General features: G+C 55.5%; 1 protein-coding gene across 5 annotated transcripts in view; it reads left to right on the top strand.

The window, feature by feature from the left end:
* PACSIN2 (protein kinase C and casein kinase substrate in neurons 2) overlaps window positions 1-18,237 on the top strand; it is a 139,560-nt gene extending 121,323 nt beyond the window's left edge. For 4 of the 5 annotated variants that reach the window (XM_067698312.1, XM_067698315.1, XM_067698314.1 and 1 more), the window contains exons 6-11: window positions 3,823-3,998; window positions 6,050-6,170; window positions 9,426-9,547; window positions 11,624-11,746; window positions 12,189-12,385; window positions 16,445-18,237. In XM_067698312.1, coding sequence (XP_067554413.1) covers window positions 3,823-3,998; window positions 6,050-6,170; window positions 9,426-9,547; window positions 11,624-11,746; window positions 12,189-12,385; window positions 16,445-16,557 — 852 coding nt within the window. In that variant the 3' untranslated portion in view covers window positions 16,558-18,237. The remainder of the gene's footprint in view (window positions 1-3,822; window positions 3,999-6,049; window positions 6,171-9,425; window positions 9,548-11,623; window positions 11,747-12,188; window positions 12,386-16,444) is intronic. The other variant, XM_067698317.1, reaches the window with a different exon arrangement.
* Window positions 18,238-21,151: the final 2,914 nt, after the last annotated feature.

Raw genomic sequence — 21,151 nt, 5'->3', positions numbered from 1 at the left:
ACACATCTGGCACGCAGTGTACCTTTGTCGCTGCTTGGTCGGATGCTCCGACAGATGGCTGCCTCAATGAAACACATTCCTGCCCTCGAGGTCACGCCTTACCTTACCAGAGCCATTAGTGCCCACCTCAGGACCAGGGCAGACCCGAGTTCTGGGCAGGCAGGGGCAACGGGTGACTCCTGTGCGTGGGGGACAGGGCAGTGGGGCAGTGGGAGGGAAGAGCTTGTGCAGGACACGAGTTGTGGATGTCAGCAGCGGGGAGCTGATGGGTGCACTGGTTCAGAGGGTTATGAGGACCAGACGGCCTTGTAACGCAGGAAAAGTAAGGCGCTTGGGATGTTGCGGCAGGGAGCCACCGGGAGAAGGTTCGAGAGCCTGGGAGGGGAGGGTTGACGTGAGCAAGGCTCTGGGCCTGTGTCCTCGGCTCCCAGCTTGGCCCCCAGCCCCACCCTCCTCCTTTGCTCTGTTCTAAGGGCTGGGCGGCCGGAGACTGCCCCTGTCAAGGGCCTGCCCTGCTGCAGTGTTCACGGAAGAGAGTCCCAGCCTGGATTTGGAGAAAGAGGTGATGTTAGAGGGGAGGTGTGCTTCAGGAATAGGTCGTGACCCCGAAAGGGGAAACAGGAGTCCCAAGCTGATGTGTTACTACCTGCCCACCTTTTCAGGCCTCAGATGAGCATCACTGAGCCCCAGGGAATTAGGTGGTGTCATCTCCGTTTTGTGACGTAGGAAACGGAGGAACCTCGGAGAGGTTCAGTCAGGTGCCACCCAGTGATGTGAGCGTGGGAGAGCCCGTGCCCTCTCCAGTGCTCTGTCCTCGCATAGCAAGGAGGGTGGGAGACGGGGGTTCATTGCTCAGAGCGAGTGTCAGAATCCCTCGGGGAGAATCCCTCCACGCCTGTCTCTAAGACTGGGCCTGAGCCAGGAATCTGGGGTTGTGGAGCAGCCTGGGGGCCTCCTCCGTGGGATCAGGTGAGGAACCTGGGACCGCCTGCTGAGTGTGGGGGGCACCTGGACTCAAGGAACACAGGCTGGGGGGACTCTAGGGGCTGCCTTCATCAGGTACACAAGGAATTGGGTGCCCAGGAAAGTGCCTAGAGGAGAGATGAGGCATCTCCATACCCAGATGTGTGTGTGTGAAAGAGAGAGTGATGCATGCCTTTCATGTTTTACAGCCACCCAGAACAGACTCCACCAAACTGATACACTGGCAGAACAAACCCAGGGCCTGAGGTCAGACGTAAGGCACGTGTCAGGATGACCAGGGCACTTTGTAGAGGGTTCCCTCCCTGCCTCTGTGGTCTGGCCAGTGACCTCGGGGCACGATGGTCCGTGTAGGCTGAGAGCTGGCCTGGAGAGGAGGGCAACTCACTCCCGCTGCCCTTCTTAGCAGTTTCTAAAAACCAGCACTAACTGGCTGCACACGTCCTTCTGTGTTTCTTATTGGCCAGGCAGTGACTGCATCTTGCAGCATCCATCAGAAAGGAACCTCTCACGTTCTGTGCTAAGTGTCACAGTCCACGTGAGGGTGAGGGTTGCCTCTCATTTCACTCCGTGAATATTTATTGGGAACTTTCTCTGTGCTAGCAGTTCCCCGAATGACGATAACCAATGACCGTGCTCTCTACCTGGCCTGTGCTGGGACGGGGCTGCTCGTGAGCACAGGCCGGGTGAAGCCCACCCCCACCCCGCCACCAGGGGTCCAGGGAGGTTACCGAATGGTGGAGGATCCCAAGAAGGGGTTGCTCTGTGTCACTCTGATGGCACCACTGGTGTTTGAACCCACAGCTGCTTGCCTCTGGCCTCTGAGCTCAAGCTGCTGCGAGGCGCCTCGCACGTATAGGCGTGGGCAGTGGATGATGATGCATGACCAGAGCAGCTGTGGAGCCGTGCTCCTGCTGGGGAGGCCCAGACTCTGGCAGGGATGACCTCTTTCTGGGGTCATAGAGGACCCAAGCCCAGCCAAGGCAGGAGGCTTAGAAGAGAACAAGGAACCAAAGATAGCAGGCGAGGGGTGAGGGGCAGAGGTGGGGACTCCGGGGGTGGGCAGGCCTGCTCTCTGGAGGTTGGGGAAGGCTTCAAGAAGAGGGTCTCTTTGGAGCATAAAGGGGAGTCTTCCAGGGCATGAGTCAGAGAAAGTCGTCTGGGAGAGGAGCAGGGGAGGTGGCGAGTAGACTTGGATCCCAAATGGGGGCAGAGAAGCTGCTCTAGAGGTGGCAGGGGCCGGGCCCTGAGGCCAGGACTTGATCTTAAAAGCACGGGGTCCTGCAAAAGCTCGGGGGGGTTCATTCCTTCCTCAGAAGGCCCCACGCTGTCGTCAGGAACAGAAAAGCAAAGTTCCTAGGTGGCCAGCCCATCCATCCGTGATCAACCCCCATTTTTCAGGGTCTTGATAGTGGAAAAGGCTTGTGATAAATGAGCGGCCCCAGCCCTGCCATCCCTAACTTTACCTTAGGAGGCTACCATCACTTTGATGGTCCCACCAACTGTCAAAACCATGTCGGGGTGGGGGGACTTCCCTGGTGGTCCAGTGGCTAAGAGTCTGCGCTCCCAATACAGGGGGCCCGGGTTTAATCCGTGGTCAGCGAACTAGATCCCACAGGCCACAACTAAAAAGATCCCACATACCACAACTAAAAAAAGATCCCGCATGCCGCAACTAAGATCCCATGGGCCACAATTAAGACCCGGTGCGGCCAAATAAATAAATAAATATTTTTTTAAAAAAACAAAAAAAACCATGTGGGGCTCAGGGAAGACTGCATGGGTTTACTGACCCCGGGCACATCCCTGCGAGGTAAACGTGCTAACTTTAGCCATGGCTCTTAGGCTAAAGACATGACACGCTGTCCCTAGACACCCTTGAGAATAGGTCATACCTATATTCATATTTTCTTCCTGGTAAAACCCCTTCTTGAGGACAGTCTGGGGAGGAACAGCTGTGTTGGGGATGTCTTGGGCTGGAGGAAAGGGGACTAGGACTCTTTTGAATGCCTTGGTGCCGCTTGGTGTCCTTGTCTATCACCTCATTTGAGTATCAGGATACTGTGACGTAGGAGTACTTCGTTTTCTGAGAAGGAAAGCGAGGTTCCCAGAAAACGAGCGGCACAGGCTTTGGCCACGGGTTTGTCTGGCGCTCGGAGCCCTGTGATCTTGCCTTTAAGGTAACTGTCAAGCCACTGCTGCTGTGGGCAAGATCTGAGGCTCAGCCCTTCCCCGTGGGAGAGAGGACACGGGCGAGTGACGTGGGGCTCGAGGCCAGGCACACTGGGCTCCAAGTGACCGCCTCTTCCCCAGTGGCTACCTGTTTGGGTCTTACTCCAGCTGAGAGCCCTGGCAGATGCCAGGAGTGTGATTTGCATTTCAGAAGTGGAGGGGCTGGGACTTGAACTTGGAACTCTGTCAGACTCTGGAGCTTGTTCTCTTTGGGTTTTGGAATCTGGGGCGGCTGGGGGACGGAGCAGCTTTCCCCAAGGGCGACATTGGTGGTGGGGAGAGCATCCAAGATGAGCCTGGGGGGCCTGGCGTGTGGAGTGCAGAGGGCTGTTTCACAGCCAGATTGGGTGGGTGCCCCTCAGGAGCAGAGGTGGGGCGTGAGTCCTCTGGGCAGGAGCTTGCGGGGCAAAGGAAATAGATCGGGTGCTTCTTGGATGTGGGGTCGCCTGAGGAGTAGTCTAGATGCTGATGGATTCAGAAGTGGTGGAGGGGGACAAGGGCCGGGTGATGGACAGGGAGGTGCAGAGCTGGGCTCGCTCGCTCTCGGTCAGAGGCAAGTGGGCTGAGTGGAAGTTAGTCTTCAACTCGTGTGCCTGGACTTTCTCGTAGACCAAAGAGAAGTACGAGAAATCCCTGAAGGAGCTGGGCCAGGGCACACCGCAGTACATGGAGGGCATGGAGCAGGTGTTTGAGCAGTGCCAGCAGTTTGAGGAGAAGCGCCTGCGCTTCTTCCGGGAAGTTCTGCTGGAGGTTCAGAAGCACCTAGACCTGTCGAACGTGGCCAGGTAAGTGTCCCTTGGCTGAAAAGCACATCCCAGGGAAGTCAGTGGAAAGTTGCTTTGGAATAAAGATCGGTTGCTGCTCTCCAGCCTTGGGGTGGCAGTGCTTGTCAGAAGGTCTTAAGTTCCCCTGTCCAGGGAGGGCCCTTTGGCCAAGCCTGCCTGTGGCCATGCAGTGTCCTGCTGCCTGGGACAACTGCTCCCTGGCCTGAGTCGGATGGCCGCCTGCCACTCTCTGCCAGCTCTGGGTGCAGTCCTCTGCATCTGGGCAGGAAGGGAGGGCCGCGGCTTGGACCCACCACAGTTGCACGTTTGAAATCAACCCGGGAGCAAGTCGAGCAGTTCCGGGGCTGGCACACCCTGCCCCCGGGATGGCCTTTCTTTGAGGACCTTTACGAGGTCTTTTCAATCCAGAGCAGCTGGCTGCCAGCTTGTTCCTTGACTTCCAGTGGTTCTGGGCCTCAGGCAGCACAGACCCTCAGAGACTCGGTTCTGAAAGGAGACGTGGAGGCTGTGATATTCCTTCCATACTTTCCTTGTCTTTGGTCCCATGACACCTTCGTCAGGGCAGAGGCCTGTGCTAACCCTGGACCTAGACTTCTGTCATCCACATAGCAGAGCCATTTAGAAATGATTCACAAGTTAAAGCTTGTCGTGAATAGGAAATTACATTCCTTTTGTCTCCTTCTAATAGGAAAAACATCAAAAGCAACAGTTATTCAGCTCCTCTGCCAACAACTAATGGATCCTTATGAGTGTCTGTGAAGGAGGGGCATTATTCCCCATCTTGCTGATGAGGGAGCAGGCTGGCGTGGTTAAGGGACTTGCCCAAGGCTGCACCGCTGGCTGGGGCAGGGCTGGGGCTGCCAGGCTCTTCTGCGGGTGGAGTAACTCCCATCGTGTGAGGGCTTGTCGTCGGTTGATGTGCCTTGCTTCCCTTAGTCCTCCAAGCCACCCTGGGGAGGAGATGGTGTAGTAGAGTTCTAGGGCTGCCATAATGAAATACCCAAACCTGGGCAGCCTACAACAACAGAAATTTCTTCTCTTGCGCTTCTGCAATCAAGGTGTCAGCGGGGCCTCACTCCCTCTGATGGCTCTGCTGTAGGGGAGGACTCTTCCTTGCCTCTTCCAGCTTTTGGTGTTTGGGGTCAATCCTTGGCCTTCCTTGACTTGTAGACAAGACACATCACTCCAGTCACATGGCCGTCTTCTGTGTCTTCACATTGTCTTCCCTCTGTCTCTGTACCCAAATTTCCCCCTTTTTATAAAAAGGTGGTTTTTTAATTTACAGATTACCTTTGTAAAGATCCTATTTCCCAATAAGGTCCCATTCCGTGGTACCGGGGCCTAGGACTCCAACATTATCTTTTTTGGAAGACACAGTTTACCCCATAACAGGTGGTATTATGCACACTCAGCAGAGGAAGACACTGAGGCCAGGCCCAAAGAGGGTAACTGACTTGCTAGCCATACAGCCTAGAAGTGAAAACACCAGGACCCGCAGTGGTCATACTCCTATCTGACATGGTCAGCTTCCTAGGGAGGCGAGCTGCTCTGAGCGGTCAAGCAGAAGCAGGAGTCCCCCCAGGTGGCTCGTGGGGTGTGCAGCCACCACAGCACTGGCCAATCTTCGTTTACTGTTTTTGCACAGCTGAGTGTAAACCTTCCTACTTTTTTGAAGGGATGAGGGGGAGCTTTCTGACACTGAATTCTGGACCTGGTTAAATGGGACCACACAGATTGGTGGCCCATGTGGCCCAGATGCCAGCACCTTTTGTATTATCTGACACAGAGCAAAGCCAGGTTGTTGCCACCTGGTTTGATTTGTCAGAAGCTGAAGCTATGGCTTCCACGCCATGGTTGTTGTTTGTCCGATTCTGTGTGCATCACGGCCAGATGACCGTCCAGCTGAGCCAGGGCAAGGGTCTGATCTGCCCTGTGAAGTCGACTCTCGTGCGGCTGCAGACCATGGCGCCAGCTCTAGGCAGGCCCTGGGCGAGGCTGAGGGCTGGCCTTCCCGTCCTTCGAAAAGAGTCACGCTTCTGTCTCTGATTTAGCTACAAAAACATTTACCGAGACCTGGAGCAGAGCATCAAAGTTGCCGACGCGGTGGAGGACCTGAGGTGGTTCAGAGCCAACCACGGGCCAGGCATGTCCATGAACTGGCCACAGTTTGAGGTAAGAGGAGGCTCTACCTGTGACCTGTTGGCCTGGGAGGGGCCTAGGCTCACAGGGTCGAGTCATACACCGTTCTTTCTCCATCCAACTCAGAGCTGGCCTGTGCCCTGTTTATGTGGTAGCCTTTACACATGGCAACCCTAGAAACCAAGTGGATGTTTAATGTTCTGGGGGCTTCAGGATTACCAAAGGGCCTTCTGAATCCCTGGTGAAGATGCAATTATGTTCTTTGTAATTGAGAACTTTGATGGTCACTTGTTGACCATCTGGCATTCCCTTCGTGGTGAGTCCCAGGAGTTGCAGGAGTTACAGTTCCCTGCTCAACCCTGCGAGATGGCCAGGGAAGGAGTGGCCACAGTGCATTCCAGGCCTGGTGGGCCAAGAGCACCAGCTTAGCAGCCTCTGGTCCAGGACAAGAGGGGAGCATGGTCTCAGTGTGTAGCTGTTTTTACCCTTCACATGAGGGCTTTTCCTTATCTTCTTATATAAATTCAACCAACTTTGGTGTAGGATTAACTTTCTTCTTTTCCCATTTTCATGGGTCCAAGCTGTCCAGTATCTTTACATGCAAAATTCAAGGGCCTGGGGATCTCAAGGCTCTTCCAGCCCTAGAATTGGGTCCCCAGGCCCCACCTGGCCTCCTGTTGATAGCAGAGAAGGCAGTGGCCACAAGTCCCACCACCCTGTTCTCTGAGGGAAAGGATTCTCCCCACCTCGTGGCGAAGCAGGGGCTGGGAAGGGCCCCACAGTGCCATGGCTGCTGCCTCCCCTGGGGAGGATGCTGGAGGCAGCCCCCTCTGCCTTGGGCTCCAACCACCTGGCCCCACTGACTCAGTAGCGGCTGGAGTCCAGGCTGCACTCAGATCCTGCCTCAGCACTTACTAGCTGTGGGATGCTGAGCAAGTCATCTGCCCTTTTTGTGACTCAGTTTTCCCATGTGTAAAACAGGGATGACAACAGCCCCGATCTTCTTGGAGGCTGGAGGTTCAGTGACCTGGTCCATACTGGGTATTGCCCCTGGGCCCACCACACAGAAGCTTGTTTGGCCCCGTCCCAGCCTATAGTTTTTTCAGTCCGCATCCCTGTGCCTCTGTTTTCTGGAGTTTCTCAAGAAAGCTTCTCCAGATGACAGTGTGGGTCCCTGGAGCTGAGCATTCCCCCTGCACTGCCTTTAGGACACCGGCTCCCAACAGGGACCAAGAGCAGAGGCCCAGGGCCTTCCCAGGTGGAAGTGGACCTAGAGGAGACAGCACAGCCCGACTTCTCCTCCCCCTAGTGATGGCACACGGGCAAGAAGCGAGTTGGTGATGGGACTTGTGCACACACCTGGATTCTCCTCTGCGGGGAGTGTTTGCTGCTCTCAGGAGAGGCTCAGGAAACCCTCTGTGACATGTACCCCCTCCAACCCCCAGGTCCCTTAGGGTTGTTCGTCCCTACCCAGAGAACAGAATGGTCTGGAAAGGAAGACTTGACAGGCAGTCTTGCTGGGGTGGGTATCCTGGCCAGAGCCCATGGTGGCCCTTCTCTCTGTGGGTCCCACGGGCCGGGAACCCATGCCTGCATGTGTTGCATGCTTGCAGCTCTTACAGGATCATGCTTCCTTTCTCTAATGAAATTATTTGTTTTTATTTTCCATGCCACAAGGATGAAGTAAGTTCCTATTTTATGGCTAACTTATTGAATTCCAAACCTCTTGCAGTGTGTGTTCAGCCCAGGTGTGTCTGTGTGTGGCATCTGCAGCCTGATTCTGACAGGTTAAAGAACCGTGGCCACAGTGTAGCCCAGGCTGTTTTGTTGTCCAAGTTAATAGCGGACCCTTCCCTTCAGAGTTGGCCTGGTGTTGATCACATCGGCCCTTGGAAGCCACCCCATTAGGACGGATTTATATTTCAAAAGGTCCTATTTGCAGGGCAGAAATAGAGACACAGACGTAGAGAACAAACATACGGACACCAAGGGGGGAAAGTGGGGGGCGGGTGGTGGTGGTGGTGGTGGTGGTATGAACTGGGAGATGGGGGTTGACATACATACACTAATATGTATAAAATAGATGACTAATAAGAACCTGCTGTGTGAAAAATAAATAAAATTCAAAAAACATTTTTTAAAAAGGTCACTATGGGGATTCTGAGTTCCAGTTGAGTTCTCAGTCAGCTTATTTCAGTTAAGAAAATAATTAACAAATAAATAGGTGACTTAAGTTTGGGGTTGAGGGCCTAGGTCTGCCACCAACTCTGCATGGGCAAGTCACTTTTCTTTGTGGGCGTTGGTTTCCTCATCTGACAAATTGGCAGGTTAGACTTGAATGTTTCTAAGGTGGCTTCTAGCCTTGAAATTCCATAACTACACATGAGCAAAGCTCATGACTCAAAGCACAGCTCAAAGTCATCCCAAATATTAATTCAGATAAAGTTGTTGGATAATGGGTAGAAATGGGGCAGGGGAAGTGTTCATTAAATGTGCACACATGCTTTTCTCCCAGTGTTTTCAGTGCAGTTGATAAAAGCCTGTTCACGTGCTGGGAAAATAGTGAACCTCTGGGGAGGCAAACACTGCTTGGCTTTGTTAGCTAGCCCCCAGCACGCTGCTCAGATGGGGGAGGACGTTCTGGGCAGGGAAGGGCACTGCTCCTTGGAGACTTGAGTGGCTGGGTTGCCCCTGCAGTGATGCGGGAGCTCCCCTGGGCCCCTGATTTTGTTTGCACCCAGGGCCCATTTCCCACACTGCAGGCTTGCTCAGGCCCCCATGCCCAGCTCTCTTGCCCTGCTGACGGTTCAGGGCACGGATGAGAGAGTCTTCAGCACTGAATGCCAAGCCCCTCGGAGGGTGGGCTCTGTCTCCTTTGGAAGCGCGAGGAAACCTGGCGAGGCCTCTGGCTGCTGCTGCGGGCCTGAGGGGGTCCGGAAGCTGAGTGCCACAGGGACAGGGGTTGGATGGGGAGGCTCCCTGGGACTGGAATGCAGGATCCCCGAGTGTCGGCTCCAGTCTTCTTATCATCCATCCGTCCCTGCAGGCTGGGCCTGGTGCTGACCTCCAGGCCCCCTGAGGAGTCCACACTTTGCACAGTGACTAGGGGTCAGTGGTAGGTGTCATGAGCCCGGGGTCTGCTGGGTAACAAGGGAGAGCAGAGGCAGCAAGGGTAGATGCCACTAACTGTGCGGGGCAGGCCACTGGCTCACTGGCCGGTGTTTTAGACTGATGTGGCCTCAAACAAATGAAATTCCTGATTTCTCTCCCTCGGCACCCGTTGCTCAGGAGTGGTCTGCAGACCTGAATCGAACTCTCAGCCGGAGAGAGAAGAAGAAGACTGCTGATGGTGTGACCCTGACGGGCATCAACCAGACCGGGGACCAGGCTCTGCAGAACAAGCCCAGCAGGTGGGCACTGGGGCGGCCTCAATCCCTGGAAAGGTCCCCTTGGTCCTCTGCATGGGCTGGGACGCCCCCACCTGGAACACCGGGAGACTCCCCGATGGGGCCTCGCAGGGAGCCCCAGGGCCATCTTTCCAGACACTCCCGGGCTGCCTGCCCTCTGCTGGGCAGTGGCCCAAGGTCATCTCTGGAGAGAATCATCAGTCCACCTGGTGCCAGAGCTGCAGAAAGATCCAGAGGGGGAGCCTTTGCCACAAATGTGCTTTGGGCCCCAAATGAGGGGAAGAACTTATGTTAGGTGCTGGTCATTATGTGTCCCCAGTGGTGCACACGGGCAGGTGGAGGTCACTGTCGGTGGGGTCCTTCAAGAGGGTTCAGGTGTCCTGGCCAGGTTTGTACTTACTTCCCGTGCCGTATGCAGGTGCCTGATTCGGGGGTGGGGCATTGTCAAGTGCCCCCTTTTTCAAATTACCTCTTTGCTGAGAGCACTGGTTATTTCTGACCTCATTGTTTGCTAAAACTGAGTTTGGATCAAAGAGGTGGCACTGAGGTCCTTTAGAACCTCCTGGAAAGTGTGTGCCAGGTGAGGCCACAGAGTTCCCAGCAGATAGTGTTGCTGTCCTCTGCAGAGCTGAGGCTGCCCTGCAGGCCCTGGGCCCAGAGGCCTCCACGGCATGCTGGGTGATAACACACCTCAGGCTCGTGGCTTCCTAGGAAGAGTCAGCGCAGGTTCCGCAGGCCTTTCTGTAGCCCTGGGCACTGAAGCCCCCGCCCAGTCTCCCTGGGCTGACATGGCCACTTGTCATTCAGCTGCTGTGCCACCATCTGGGCAGGTGGGCCTGATTAAGTGACTGCAGCAGTGAGCACCGTGCCAGGGGTCAGGCCAGCACCTGTGTGACTATGGGCGGGGTGGGGCGGCCTAGGCTGGCCAGGGCTGCTGCACAAATTCAGCTGCCCAGCACCAACCCCCTTTCAGGTCAGCTGGAGAAAGGTGCCGAAGAGGGAGGAGGGCCTGGTGGTCTTAGACATGTGGCCCGGATGTAGGCAGCAGGCAGGCATAGGCCCAGTGCCTCTTGCCTGGCCTGAAACCAGTGAGGCAGTTGCCGGCCACTTGGGGTCACTCTGGTGGCATTTGAAGCATTTCCTTGCCTACCCTCCCCCTCTCTGACTGAGCCATCCCCCCAGCACTTTGTGGGCCCGCTCCGTGCCGCCCTGGCTTGGGAGGTGGTGCTGGCATGGGGAGCCCTGCCCTGCAGCTCAGTGGTGCGGTTCTTCAGCTTAGAGTTCTACAGTGGGGTGCGTGGGCTCTCGGGGGCCTGTCTTATCTCTACCGTCTTGTTCTACGCTCTGCATTTCATCACCTGGCTGTCAGCACTCAGGCCAGGCTGGGGTCAAATTTCTCTCTGGTCCCCTCTGGGCCTGGCACACAGTAGGCAGTTGATACAGTTAAGCAGATGGATTTTCCCTCTCTGGAGCACAAAAGGGGTCCTTTCTTCCCAGAAAGGGCTATTCAGCAGGCTTTGCTTCCGATTTTGGAAGTTGCAGACCCAGAAGAACCAGGGCGGAGGCTGTTGGGCCCTTTTGTAGTCAGAAGGAGAGGGTACGCTGCTCTGTGGGGTCTGGAGAGCTCCGGGAGCCTCCCTCCTGCTCTCGGCAGGGCTCTGAGCCTCCCCGGCTGTCACCCTCGCCAGGCTGAGCCCCACAGGCTGGCGGCTGCCAACTCTCAGCAGAGAGCCAGGTGGGGCGGACTATGGAGAGAACCCCTGAGCCCAGGAGCACTTTGCTCCAGCGAAAGCCTGTGCCCACCTCAGGGCTCCTGTTCAGGATAGACTGTGTTCAGACACAAGGAGGGCAAAGGGAAACCTTGTTCTCTCTTAGACACTTAAAGCGCAATTAACAGCCAAAGCGTTGCCAAGTGTTTTGCTAAAACAGGCTTTCTGCGCAAACAACATATTCCTCCTATTTGACGGGGAGCCGATTTGTCCCTTCAAACCCTGGCCCTGTGATCCTGCAGCTGGGAGCACCCGGGACCTTGGGGGCCACCGAGTTGGGGTCCCCTGAAAGCTCTCTCTCTCCCCGTAGCGACTTTAGTGTCCCGAGCAACAGCGCACGGTCAGCGCAGTCACTGTCCAGCTACAACCCCTTCGAGGACGAGGACGACACGGGGAGCACCGTCAGTGAGAAGGAGGACATTAAGGCCAAAAAGTTGGTGAACAAACGTTTCCCTCTGGTTTCCACCTCGCTCCTTTGTCTCTCCTCTCTGTCCAGGGTCTCACCCCCTCGGCACTCAAAGCAATGCATGAGGCCTGCAGGAGGTGGCCCGGCTGCCAGCTGGTGGACGGTCTCTGGCTTCTCGATCTCTTAGGGAGGGAGGCACCAATTAACAAGCTGTGGTTGCTTTTTCTCTGCCCTCTGTTAACCCATGTCAAGGTCCCGGCACACCAGCACAGGAAGATGGGTATGCCGGGCGGCCCCGCAGGGAGCCTGCCCACGCAGGGCTGCTGAGGGGGCTGTGATCCTGCAGAAGGGGTCCCAGCCCAGCCCCAGGGCTCCCTTGGCTGCCTGGGCGGGGACCAAGGCTCCAGGCAGGGCTTCAGGCCTCTGCCAACCCCATGCTCAGGGCCCTTGGGTCAACCCTTTCTTGCAGTGTGAGCAGCTACGAGAAGACCCAGAGCTACCCCACGGACTGGTCAGACGATGAGTCTAACAACCCGTTCTCCTCCACGGACGCCAACGGGGACTCAAATCCATTTGACGAGGACACACCCTCGGGGACGGAAGTGCGGGTCCGGGCCCTTTACGACTACGAAGGGCAGGAGCACGATGAGCTGAGCTTCAAGGCTGGTAGGTGGCCCTCCCGGCTGGCATCTGGGGCGAGTGCTTCCAGCCTGCTGGGGGAGGTTGTTGTTTTTTAAGTCTGCTAAAATTTCCTGCTAGTTTCATTTGTGTGTTCGCCAATCCACCCCCCATTTTAAAAGTAGCAGATGGGGCTTCCCTGGTGGCGCGGTGGTTGAGAATCCGCCTGCCAATGCAGGGGACAAGGGTTCAAGCCCTGGTCCGGGAAGATCCCACATGTTGTGGAGCAACTAAGCCCGTGCGCCACAACTACAGAAGCCTGCTTGCCTAGAGTCCATGCTCCGCAACAAGAGAAGCCACCGCAATGAGAAGCCCACACACCGCAATGAAGAGTAGCCCCCACTCTCCGCAGCTAGAGAAAGCACGCACGCAGCAAGGAAGACCCAATGCAGCCAAAAATAAATAAATAATTAAAATAAATAAATTTTAAAAAAAAAGGTAGCAGATGCTCAACACCAAAGCTTAGAAGACAGCGAGGTGCCCATGTGCCTTTGCCCAAGATGCTGCCTCAGCAGGGCTAAGGCCTGTGCACAGGAGATGCTGATCACCAGGCTCTCTGGAAGCAGCTGCCCTGTGGGTCCCCAAGGGAAGCCTTTCTCCAGAGGCCCACAGCTGGCAGAGGAGCCCAGACCCCAGAATAGCAGGCAGCATGTCCGTGGGGCTGCAGAGCCTCATCTTGGGGCAGTGCTTTTCACACTCTTCCTGCAGCCATGCTGTGTGCACACCTACCACCAACACACCTTTGCTGCCAGTAGCTGAAACCCCGGTTTTATAGACCAGTCTGGATCCTGATTGTATGAGCTCTGTGGGTGGAGATTTTCTATCCTGTCCTTTTTTTTTTTTTAATGCTGGTTGTAGTTCACCAAATGGGTTGCAGCCCTCCAGTTGAAGAGCACTACCTTAGCGCCTGTCCAGAGACGCTTGATCGGCCTGTGCCAAGTGGGCCCAAAGGGAGCCAAGTTCCTTCCTTCTGCCTTGCCCCTCCTCAAAGCCAGCCCAAATTCAGCATCCATCCCTCCAGGGCAGGGGCTGTGCTGGGCCCTGACTCAACCAGCACAGGCTAAAGTGTGCCCTCCATGCTCCATCTCTGGGACGGACCCTCACTTCTGACCCCACCCCACACCGGCTGGGGCTGTGTCCGGAAGCCCTTCTCTCTGCACTCAGCAGGCCGGCCAGCTCTCCCCAGACACTCGACCCCAGGGTTGGTCATTGGGTGCCTCTGGCTGGTTGTAGAAAGTTCTTTTCTTTTTTTTTTTTTTTAATTTATTTAATTTATTTATTTTTGGCTGCGCTGGGTCTTCGTTGCTGTGCGCAGGCTTTCTCTAGTTTTGGTGAGCCAGGGCTACTCTTCATTGTGGTGCACAGGCTTCTCATTGCGGTGGCTTCTCTTGTTGCGGAGGACGGGCTCTAGGTGCGTGGGCTTCAGTAGTTGTGGCACTTGGGCTCAGTAGTTGTGGCTTGCGGGCTTAGTTGCTCCACGGCATGTGGGATCTTCCCAGACCAGGGCTCGAATCCATGTCCCCTGCATTGGCAGGCGGATTCTTAACCACTGCACCACCAGGGAAGCCCTGGATGTAGAAAGTTCTTACGTGTCTTTTTTTTTTTTTTTTTTTTTTTTCTGTACGCGGGCCTCTCACTGTTGTGGCCTCTCCCGTTGTGTAGCACAGGCTCCGGACGCACAGGCTTAGCGGCCATGGCTCACGGGCCTAGACGCTCCGCGGCATGTGGTATCTTCCGGACCGGGGCACGAACCCGTGTCCCCTGCATCAGCAGGCAGACTCTCAACCACGGTGCCACCAGGGAAGCCCCTCTTACGTGTCTTTAAACACCTTTGTTGAGTTTTCTTTTCTTTTCTTTTTTTTTGGTGGGGTGGGGGGTGTGCCTTGAAACTTGCGGGATCTTAGTTCCCTGATCAGGGATCGAACCCACACCCCCTGTAGTGGAAGGGTAGAGTCCCAACCCCTGGACCGCCAGGGAATTACCTCGAGTTTTCTGACATCTATGGTTGGGGTTGTTTCCCCCCTGCTTTGTTTGTTGATTGATTGATTTTTAATTTCTCATTCTTTCTAAATCTTTCTTTTTCTCATTTGGCCCCACTGTAGAGCTTGTGGGATTTTAGTTCCCTGACCAGGGATTGAACCTGGTCCCCGGCAGTGAAAGCGCCAAGTCCTAACCACTGGACTGCCAGGGAATTCCCTCTAAATTTTACCTATTGGATTAGTCAGCAGTTTTATAGATTTAAAATGTTTCCTTCTGTTCCCAGTGAATTACCAAAAGCAAACTGAAATGAATGTTTCTAGTCACTGGTTTACATTTCCACAACTTGGAAGGTTCCTATTAGTTTCGTCTGTTTTCTGTGTTATTTTTCTTTTCCCCGACGTGACATTAGTTCCCGGCCCATACTGCTTCCTCTGTCTTAAGCACGCTCTGGCCGCTCTCCACTTCTCTGGGCCTTGGGAGCCTGCAGAGTCTTCACTTGGTGCACTTTTCACCACGTGACAGCATAATAGAGCTGGTGCCCCGTCGGCTCCGGGCAGCCTCGCTCATCAGGGCCTGATGGGAGAAACACCAGTCGTCAGTGTCGCCCCTGCCAGGGGCCCACGGGGGCACCTGGGGGTGGGCGAAGATGAGGTTTACCACTCAGCACGCCACACCTTGGCCCCCTGCATTCGCTCCTGATGTTGCCAAGCCAGACTTGCATGAGCACGGGTGCTGACAGAAGCGGGTCAGGTGCACAGCAGCGGGCAGAGCCATCTCGCTCATGGGAGTAATGGCAGCCCCCGTTTACCGAATGCTCGCTACGTGGACCCAGGGCCCTTTTGTGTTTTAACACTTAGTCCTCACAGTGCCCCCCCCACCCTTCCCCCGGTCCACAGATGAGGCAGCTAGCTCCAGGGATGGGGCCTTGGCCAGGTCTCCCAGCAGCCCAGGTATTGGCCCCCCAGGCATCTGGATCAGTATTGCTGCTACACAAAATAAGGAGTCAGGGAAATGTTGCTAAACAAGGCTTAATTGCCTGAGGGAAAAAAATGCAACTGACCCTGAAAAATGGACCAAAATGCCAACAGGAAATACAAAGCTGCAAAGTGACCAATAAGGACAGGCCTCAGCTGGCCTGTCTTCTGCCAGTCCCCACAGCCATCTCTGCAGGGTGGTCACCGACCAGAGCTCCTTCCTGTCCCCTGGTCTGGGCTGCTCTGTCTGTCCTGAACAGGAAAATGCCACGCCTGGACCTCCCTCCACCTCAGCCCTGACCACACCTTTGGTCCTTGTCCCCTGGCCTGTCTCCTTGAGGAACCAGGGCTCCATCTGTCCCTCTCTCGTGTCTGTATCTCCTTCACCACCCAGGGCCTTGGTGTGATGTAGAGGTTCCTTCATGCTTGAACAAACAAAAGATAAATCAAACTGCACTAACACAGAGCCATGGGGAGATTCCAGAACCGTGCTGACACTCTCAGTGTTGGGAGGGGTTGATTTCCTTAAGTCAGAGGACAAATGTTCTGAGCTAGCTGCTGGGGATAGAATAATGGGTCCCCAACGCTCCCACAGCCTGCAGTCTAGACACACATTAAATGAAGGCACCAAGACCATGGCAACGAGTGCTGGAGGAGATACAAGAAGATCAGGCGGGCCAGGGCCCAGGGGAAGGAAGGATGGCAGTACAGGGCTGTGAGGGAGGTGGCACAGACCTTGTGAAAGGATTCCTCTGACCTGGCCTGGGACAGTCAGGGAGGCAAAAGTCCTGCAGCGTTTAATTCTGCAGTCTCTGTGGGAGCCCCGCTGGCAACTGAGAACAGCTTGCTTTAGGATCACTGTGTGAAAGACCTGGGTCTTTAGATCTCTCAGAGGCCCCCATGACTAAACACGAAACCTCAGATGCAACTTGATAGAGAAAGAGCCAGGCCCTCGGGCCACGTTGCCCCCAGGAGAATGCCTGCCCCTCCCACCCAAGTTAGGGACCCTCTGTGGGCCCAGGGTGGGGGCTAAAACATGAGGGTGATTCTCTGACCCTGTGGTCACCAAGACCGCTTCCTTTCTGTCTTGCAGGGGATGAGCTGACCAAGATAGAGGATGAGGATGAGCAGGGCTGGTGCAAGGGACGGTTGGACAACGGACAGGTTGGCCTGTACCCAGCGAATTACGTCGAGGCGATCCAGTGACGGGCTGGTGGGCTGGCTGGCGGAGGGGTGGAGGTGGAGGTCCCAGGGGCTCTGTTAGCCATTGGCCCCGGGCTCTGGTGCCTCCAGCCAGCTGTGTGGGCATCCACTCCTTTTCCTGCAAAAGATGATGGTTCCATTGTTCTTGGCTTCATGGTGTCTCTTGAAGGCAGACAAGCTGGTCCTTTTACCTGGGACTCGGCACCCTTTCCACAGTGCAAATGGAGAGATCTGAGCACAGGAAGATGCAGTACAACAGAAATCGCCGGGACCCTCCCCTGCCCCCGCTCCCCCACTCGCTGTGTGTTGGCTTATCATGGATCTGTATATTCTTGACCTTGTCTTTCCTCCTCTCCTCCAAGTCCATGGTAATGGTGGGTTACACTGATTCTGGTTCCACTGATTACTTTCTCTGACGAGTCCCATCACCTGCAACTTAGATGAACAAACTTACATGCCATTTTCTGAGGGAGGACTTTGAGGTTTTTAATTTAAAGGCTGTGTACAGTTACTTTTTTATATACATGTTCTTCCATTCATTTATACTTAAATTATGGCATAGATGGATGTACACCAGTCTTAAGGAAATATCTCTATTTCCATGTCGTACTGTTAATCAACCATGCCACTGCCTGGGGCAAGCTGCGAGAGCCAGTAGCTCATCTGGACAGACAATGTTTGAGACAAGAGATTGCGGTAGAAAGATGGGAACACATGGCTGGATTCCTGTTGTGAATGCTGTCCACATTTGGGGCATCCAAATGTGACTTTCGCAAATAACCTTATGTAGAACTCTCTAAAGTCACCATATTTAAAAACTGTTTTCACTCTGTGCTTAAAACTTCACTCATGCAAATTAACAATTTTATCAGTGATTTGAAAGGTTAAAAAATAAGAAGACTAACTTTTCAAGTGAATGCATCTATAGTTAAGATGCTTTATGTTAGACTGTCATGTCTTGGTGTATATCTGTATATATTATTTGATATTCAGAGAATCTAAAGAGCTCGTCTACTGTGTTAATGAGATTTAACAGCTTTTGACAGTGGGTTTAATTTGTAAACTGCTTAAAGACCGTGGCATTTGGGCACAGGCCTGGCTGGTCAGCTGAGACCCTCCGGGCTCGGGCCCTGGGCCTCTCTGAAGTGGAGCCTGCTGTAGGGAAGTCTGTCCTCACTGGCTAGCTGTGGGTCCAACTTCTAACTAGCCTGAGTCCTTTCTGTAGCAGAACACTGTACAGACCTCCCCTGTCTTTCCAGCAGTTGAAGATTTCACTGTCATCTGTATTCCTCGTGAGCAAACAAAAGCTGGGTCTCACCCCCCTAGCACAAGGGTCTCTTCTCAGTATCCTTAGTCATCAGGGAGCAGGCGTGCTGGGGCCGGAAGCTACACTGTAATCATGGGGCAGGGGAGGGAGGGATAACCTTTATTTTGTGTAACTCAGACATTGGAGAAGTGGCTGCTGCCATCACAAGCTATGCATTTTATTCAATGTTTCCAGTGAGCTTGATGTCTTGCTTGGAAAATGGATGTGTGTCTGTCTGTCATGAACACTTACCAGCAGAAATCCTCATTCCTTTGCTACAGATGTACCAAAAATTGTCACGTCTTTTCAGTTTAGGTGTTTCTTTAAACGCATAGTATTTTAGGAAAAAAATCAATAAACAGTTGATCTCGTGAGTATGACAGTCTCTGTGCTGTGCGTGTGCCTCATGCTCTCATCAGCTGGTGGACGTGTCTTCACTGGCATTTATGCACCAGCTCTGGAGCCAGGCAAGATCCCAGGTACAAGACCACTGCCCAGGGGGCCGTGTCCCTGTCCCACTGCCCCTGCCAAGCTAGAGGTTGGGGAGTTGAGGCACCGGAGCCCCTTGCAGTTCTTCTCTCCCCCAAACCTGCCGCTGTGTGGCCTAGGCTCCCCCTGTGTGGGCAGCAGGCTGGCGCCTCCCTGCCCACTCCCCAAGGCCCAAATAGCAGGACCAGCCCAGAGACCACTCATCACCCGAGCTTCCCTGAACGTATTTCCTGAGCACCCGCTGTGCACTGAGCCCTCTCTACTTATCTGCAAAGAACATGCCCATCTCCAAACACACTGTGAGTGAGATGAGTCTCCCCGTTTCCATTTTACAGAGAAAGAAGCAGAGGCTCCAAGAGCCAGGCTCACCTCAGGAGTCCCCGCTGGCCTGTGGCACCGAGTAAGATCCCTGAAGAGCCCTCCACCCTCACCCTCGGGGTGACCGGAGTCGGAAGGAGGCCAGGGCAAGGCGGGAAAGGAGAGGTGTGAGGGCTGCTGGACTCACTGACGTCGGTCAGGCTGCCAGAGAAGCGCCCCATCTGGGCACCAGGCCCTCACAGGGGTGCAGGAGTGAGGGGGTAGCCGCCACGGCAGGTTAACTTTGCCAGCTCATTAAGGGCCAAGGATGAATCTGTCATCTGCCACCTGGTCTGATGGTGATGGGGCCCCCGCTCTCCACTTCTGAGGAGAAGCTGGAGCCCATCGCAGCTGCCCGCTGCCCAGGGCAGTCACCAGCTTCTGCCTCGCCAGCCCCAGGCTCCTCCGAGAGACAAGCTGGGCCAGAGCAGAAGGGAGGGGTCAGAGCAGGCACCCAGTCCCGTCTCCTGAGCTGGGCCTGCTGGGCTTTTGGTGAGCTCGTGTACTGTGATGCCAGCGCATGGGGGAGGCTGGAGTCACCCCACTTTGCAGAAGACACAGAAGGTCTGGAAATTCAAGTCCAGTGACTTGCCCAAGGTCCTGTGACCGAACCGTGATTCAAACCCACATCTGCAGGACTCTCGAGGGCAAGCCCGTCCTCGCTTTCTCCACTGGCGGATAAAGAACAAGGTGGGTAAGCAGGAGGAACCCTCAAAAGTCAGGCCGAAACAGCCGCTGCTCGGCGAGGCCCTTTTCTCAGCTTCCTGTATCCTCAGAGCTCCTGCGAGGAAGCCTGAAGGGCCCACACTGCCCACCTATCCTCTCCCGGCCCGGCCCTCGGGGTGAGCCTGTAAGCCTTAACTCGCTCCTGGGCCTCATCTTCTCAGGCAAGTGTGATACCTGCCTCCCGGGTGGGGGTTAGGATAAAGGGGTGAAAGGCCACAGGTGCTCGGGAGATGATAACTTTTGCCATGATTATGCGTGACACCTCACCCTCCTGGTCCCCGGTCAGGACCCTCTGGCATCCTTGGCTGCCCCTCCCATGCCCTCCATGCTGGGCCACTGAGCCCTCTTTGCCTCTCTGTCCTTCCCCACCCCCATAGCCACTGCCTGGGCCAAGCTGCCCCTTCTCCCCCTGGATCACTGCTGCATCCACACCACCCGCAGGGGTCCCCAGGGCTCTCAGCAGCCCACCCCACCCCACTTCCCTCAGCGGGGCGGTGGGTGGAGTACTTCCTCCTCTCCAAGCCCCCCAGTAATGACCAGAGGGCAAGTGACCTATGGCCTAGTGACCTGGGCAGGGATCTGATGCCACAGTACGAGCTAAAACACTGGGTCTTCTGGAGTCCCTGCACATGGAGGACAGGGCTGGCCTCGGTGTCCCAGGCTTCCCTGCAGGGCCCTTACCCACCTAAACACAGGCAGGCCAGTCCCCTTGCCTGGCCTGGCCTTCTCTGGGTGGCCTGTGGATCTGGGCTGTGCCAATGCCTCAAGTCCTAGGGGGCAGGCTTGGGGGGCCGCTTGCCATCCATGGGATAGGGGTGTGGGAAGCTGAGGGGCCCCTCCTTGTTCCTGGGGAAACTGAGGCCAAGTGAGGGTCAGGAGTGATGTGCCTGTGGCCACAGAGCAAGTGGCTGGAGTAGCTGAGCCAGGTCTGACCCCGAATAGCCCCTCCTGGCAGGCAGTCGCCTCCCTCCCTCCCTACTTTCTGTTCCTGGGTTGTATTCATTCCTCAAGCGTTCTTGAGCACCTACTGTGTGCAAGACTCGGTGGTGCCAGGACAGACATGAGGAAGGGCCCGTGTTTGCCTTCAGGGGGCTCCAGAGATCAGGGAGAGACGGGGTCACTGTGATAACTGGCCGCAGTGGCCGGAGATGAGGGGGCAGGATGGTCTCCTGAGTGTGCGTGGTGGATTCTGGAGGTCAGCCTTCAAGTCTCAGGAAATTTGGACAAACAGGGCCTCCCAACCCGGCTCCAAGACCCTAAGGGGTGGGCACTATGGGGTCCTTGAGCTGTTTCCCCCACTTCCAGCGGGAAGTGTCCCCGCCTGGGTAGAGGTCAGGCTGGGCTGTGGGCAGCCTGGGGGGACCTCCACCCCTGTGGGCCCTGAAGCCCAAGCAGGTGCCTGAGCCTCTCTGAGCTGGGTGTCCAGAAGCGGGAGAACTTGCCAGGTCGGGGCCCTGCTCTCAAGGTGTCCTGGAAACTGCCTCTCATCCCCCCCCCACCCCTTCTCACAGCCCCAGCTCTCTCCAGGGTGGCAGCTGCCCTCTCTGCGCCTCTCTGCACCCCTGCCCAGACACCGGCAGGAGGTGTGTGCCCCTTTCCGGGCCTTAGTTTTCCCTTAGACGGGCCCGCAGTGACCTCCGGGCTGGACCTCTGTGGTCTCTGGAGGGAGCGAGCAGAAGGGCCGAGCCACAGCGCCTCAATGGACAGACCTGGGCCCCC

The sequence above is a fragment of the Pseudorca crassidens genome, chromosome 11, assembly GCF_039906515.1.
Source record: "Pseudorca crassidens isolate mPseCra1 chromosome 11, mPseCra1.hap1, whole genome shotgun sequence".
NCBI classification, from domain to species: domain Eukaryota; kingdom Metazoa; phylum Chordata; class Mammalia; order Artiodactyla; family Delphinidae; genus Pseudorca; species Pseudorca crassidens.
This window is presented reverse-complemented; position numbering and strand designations above follow the sequence as displayed.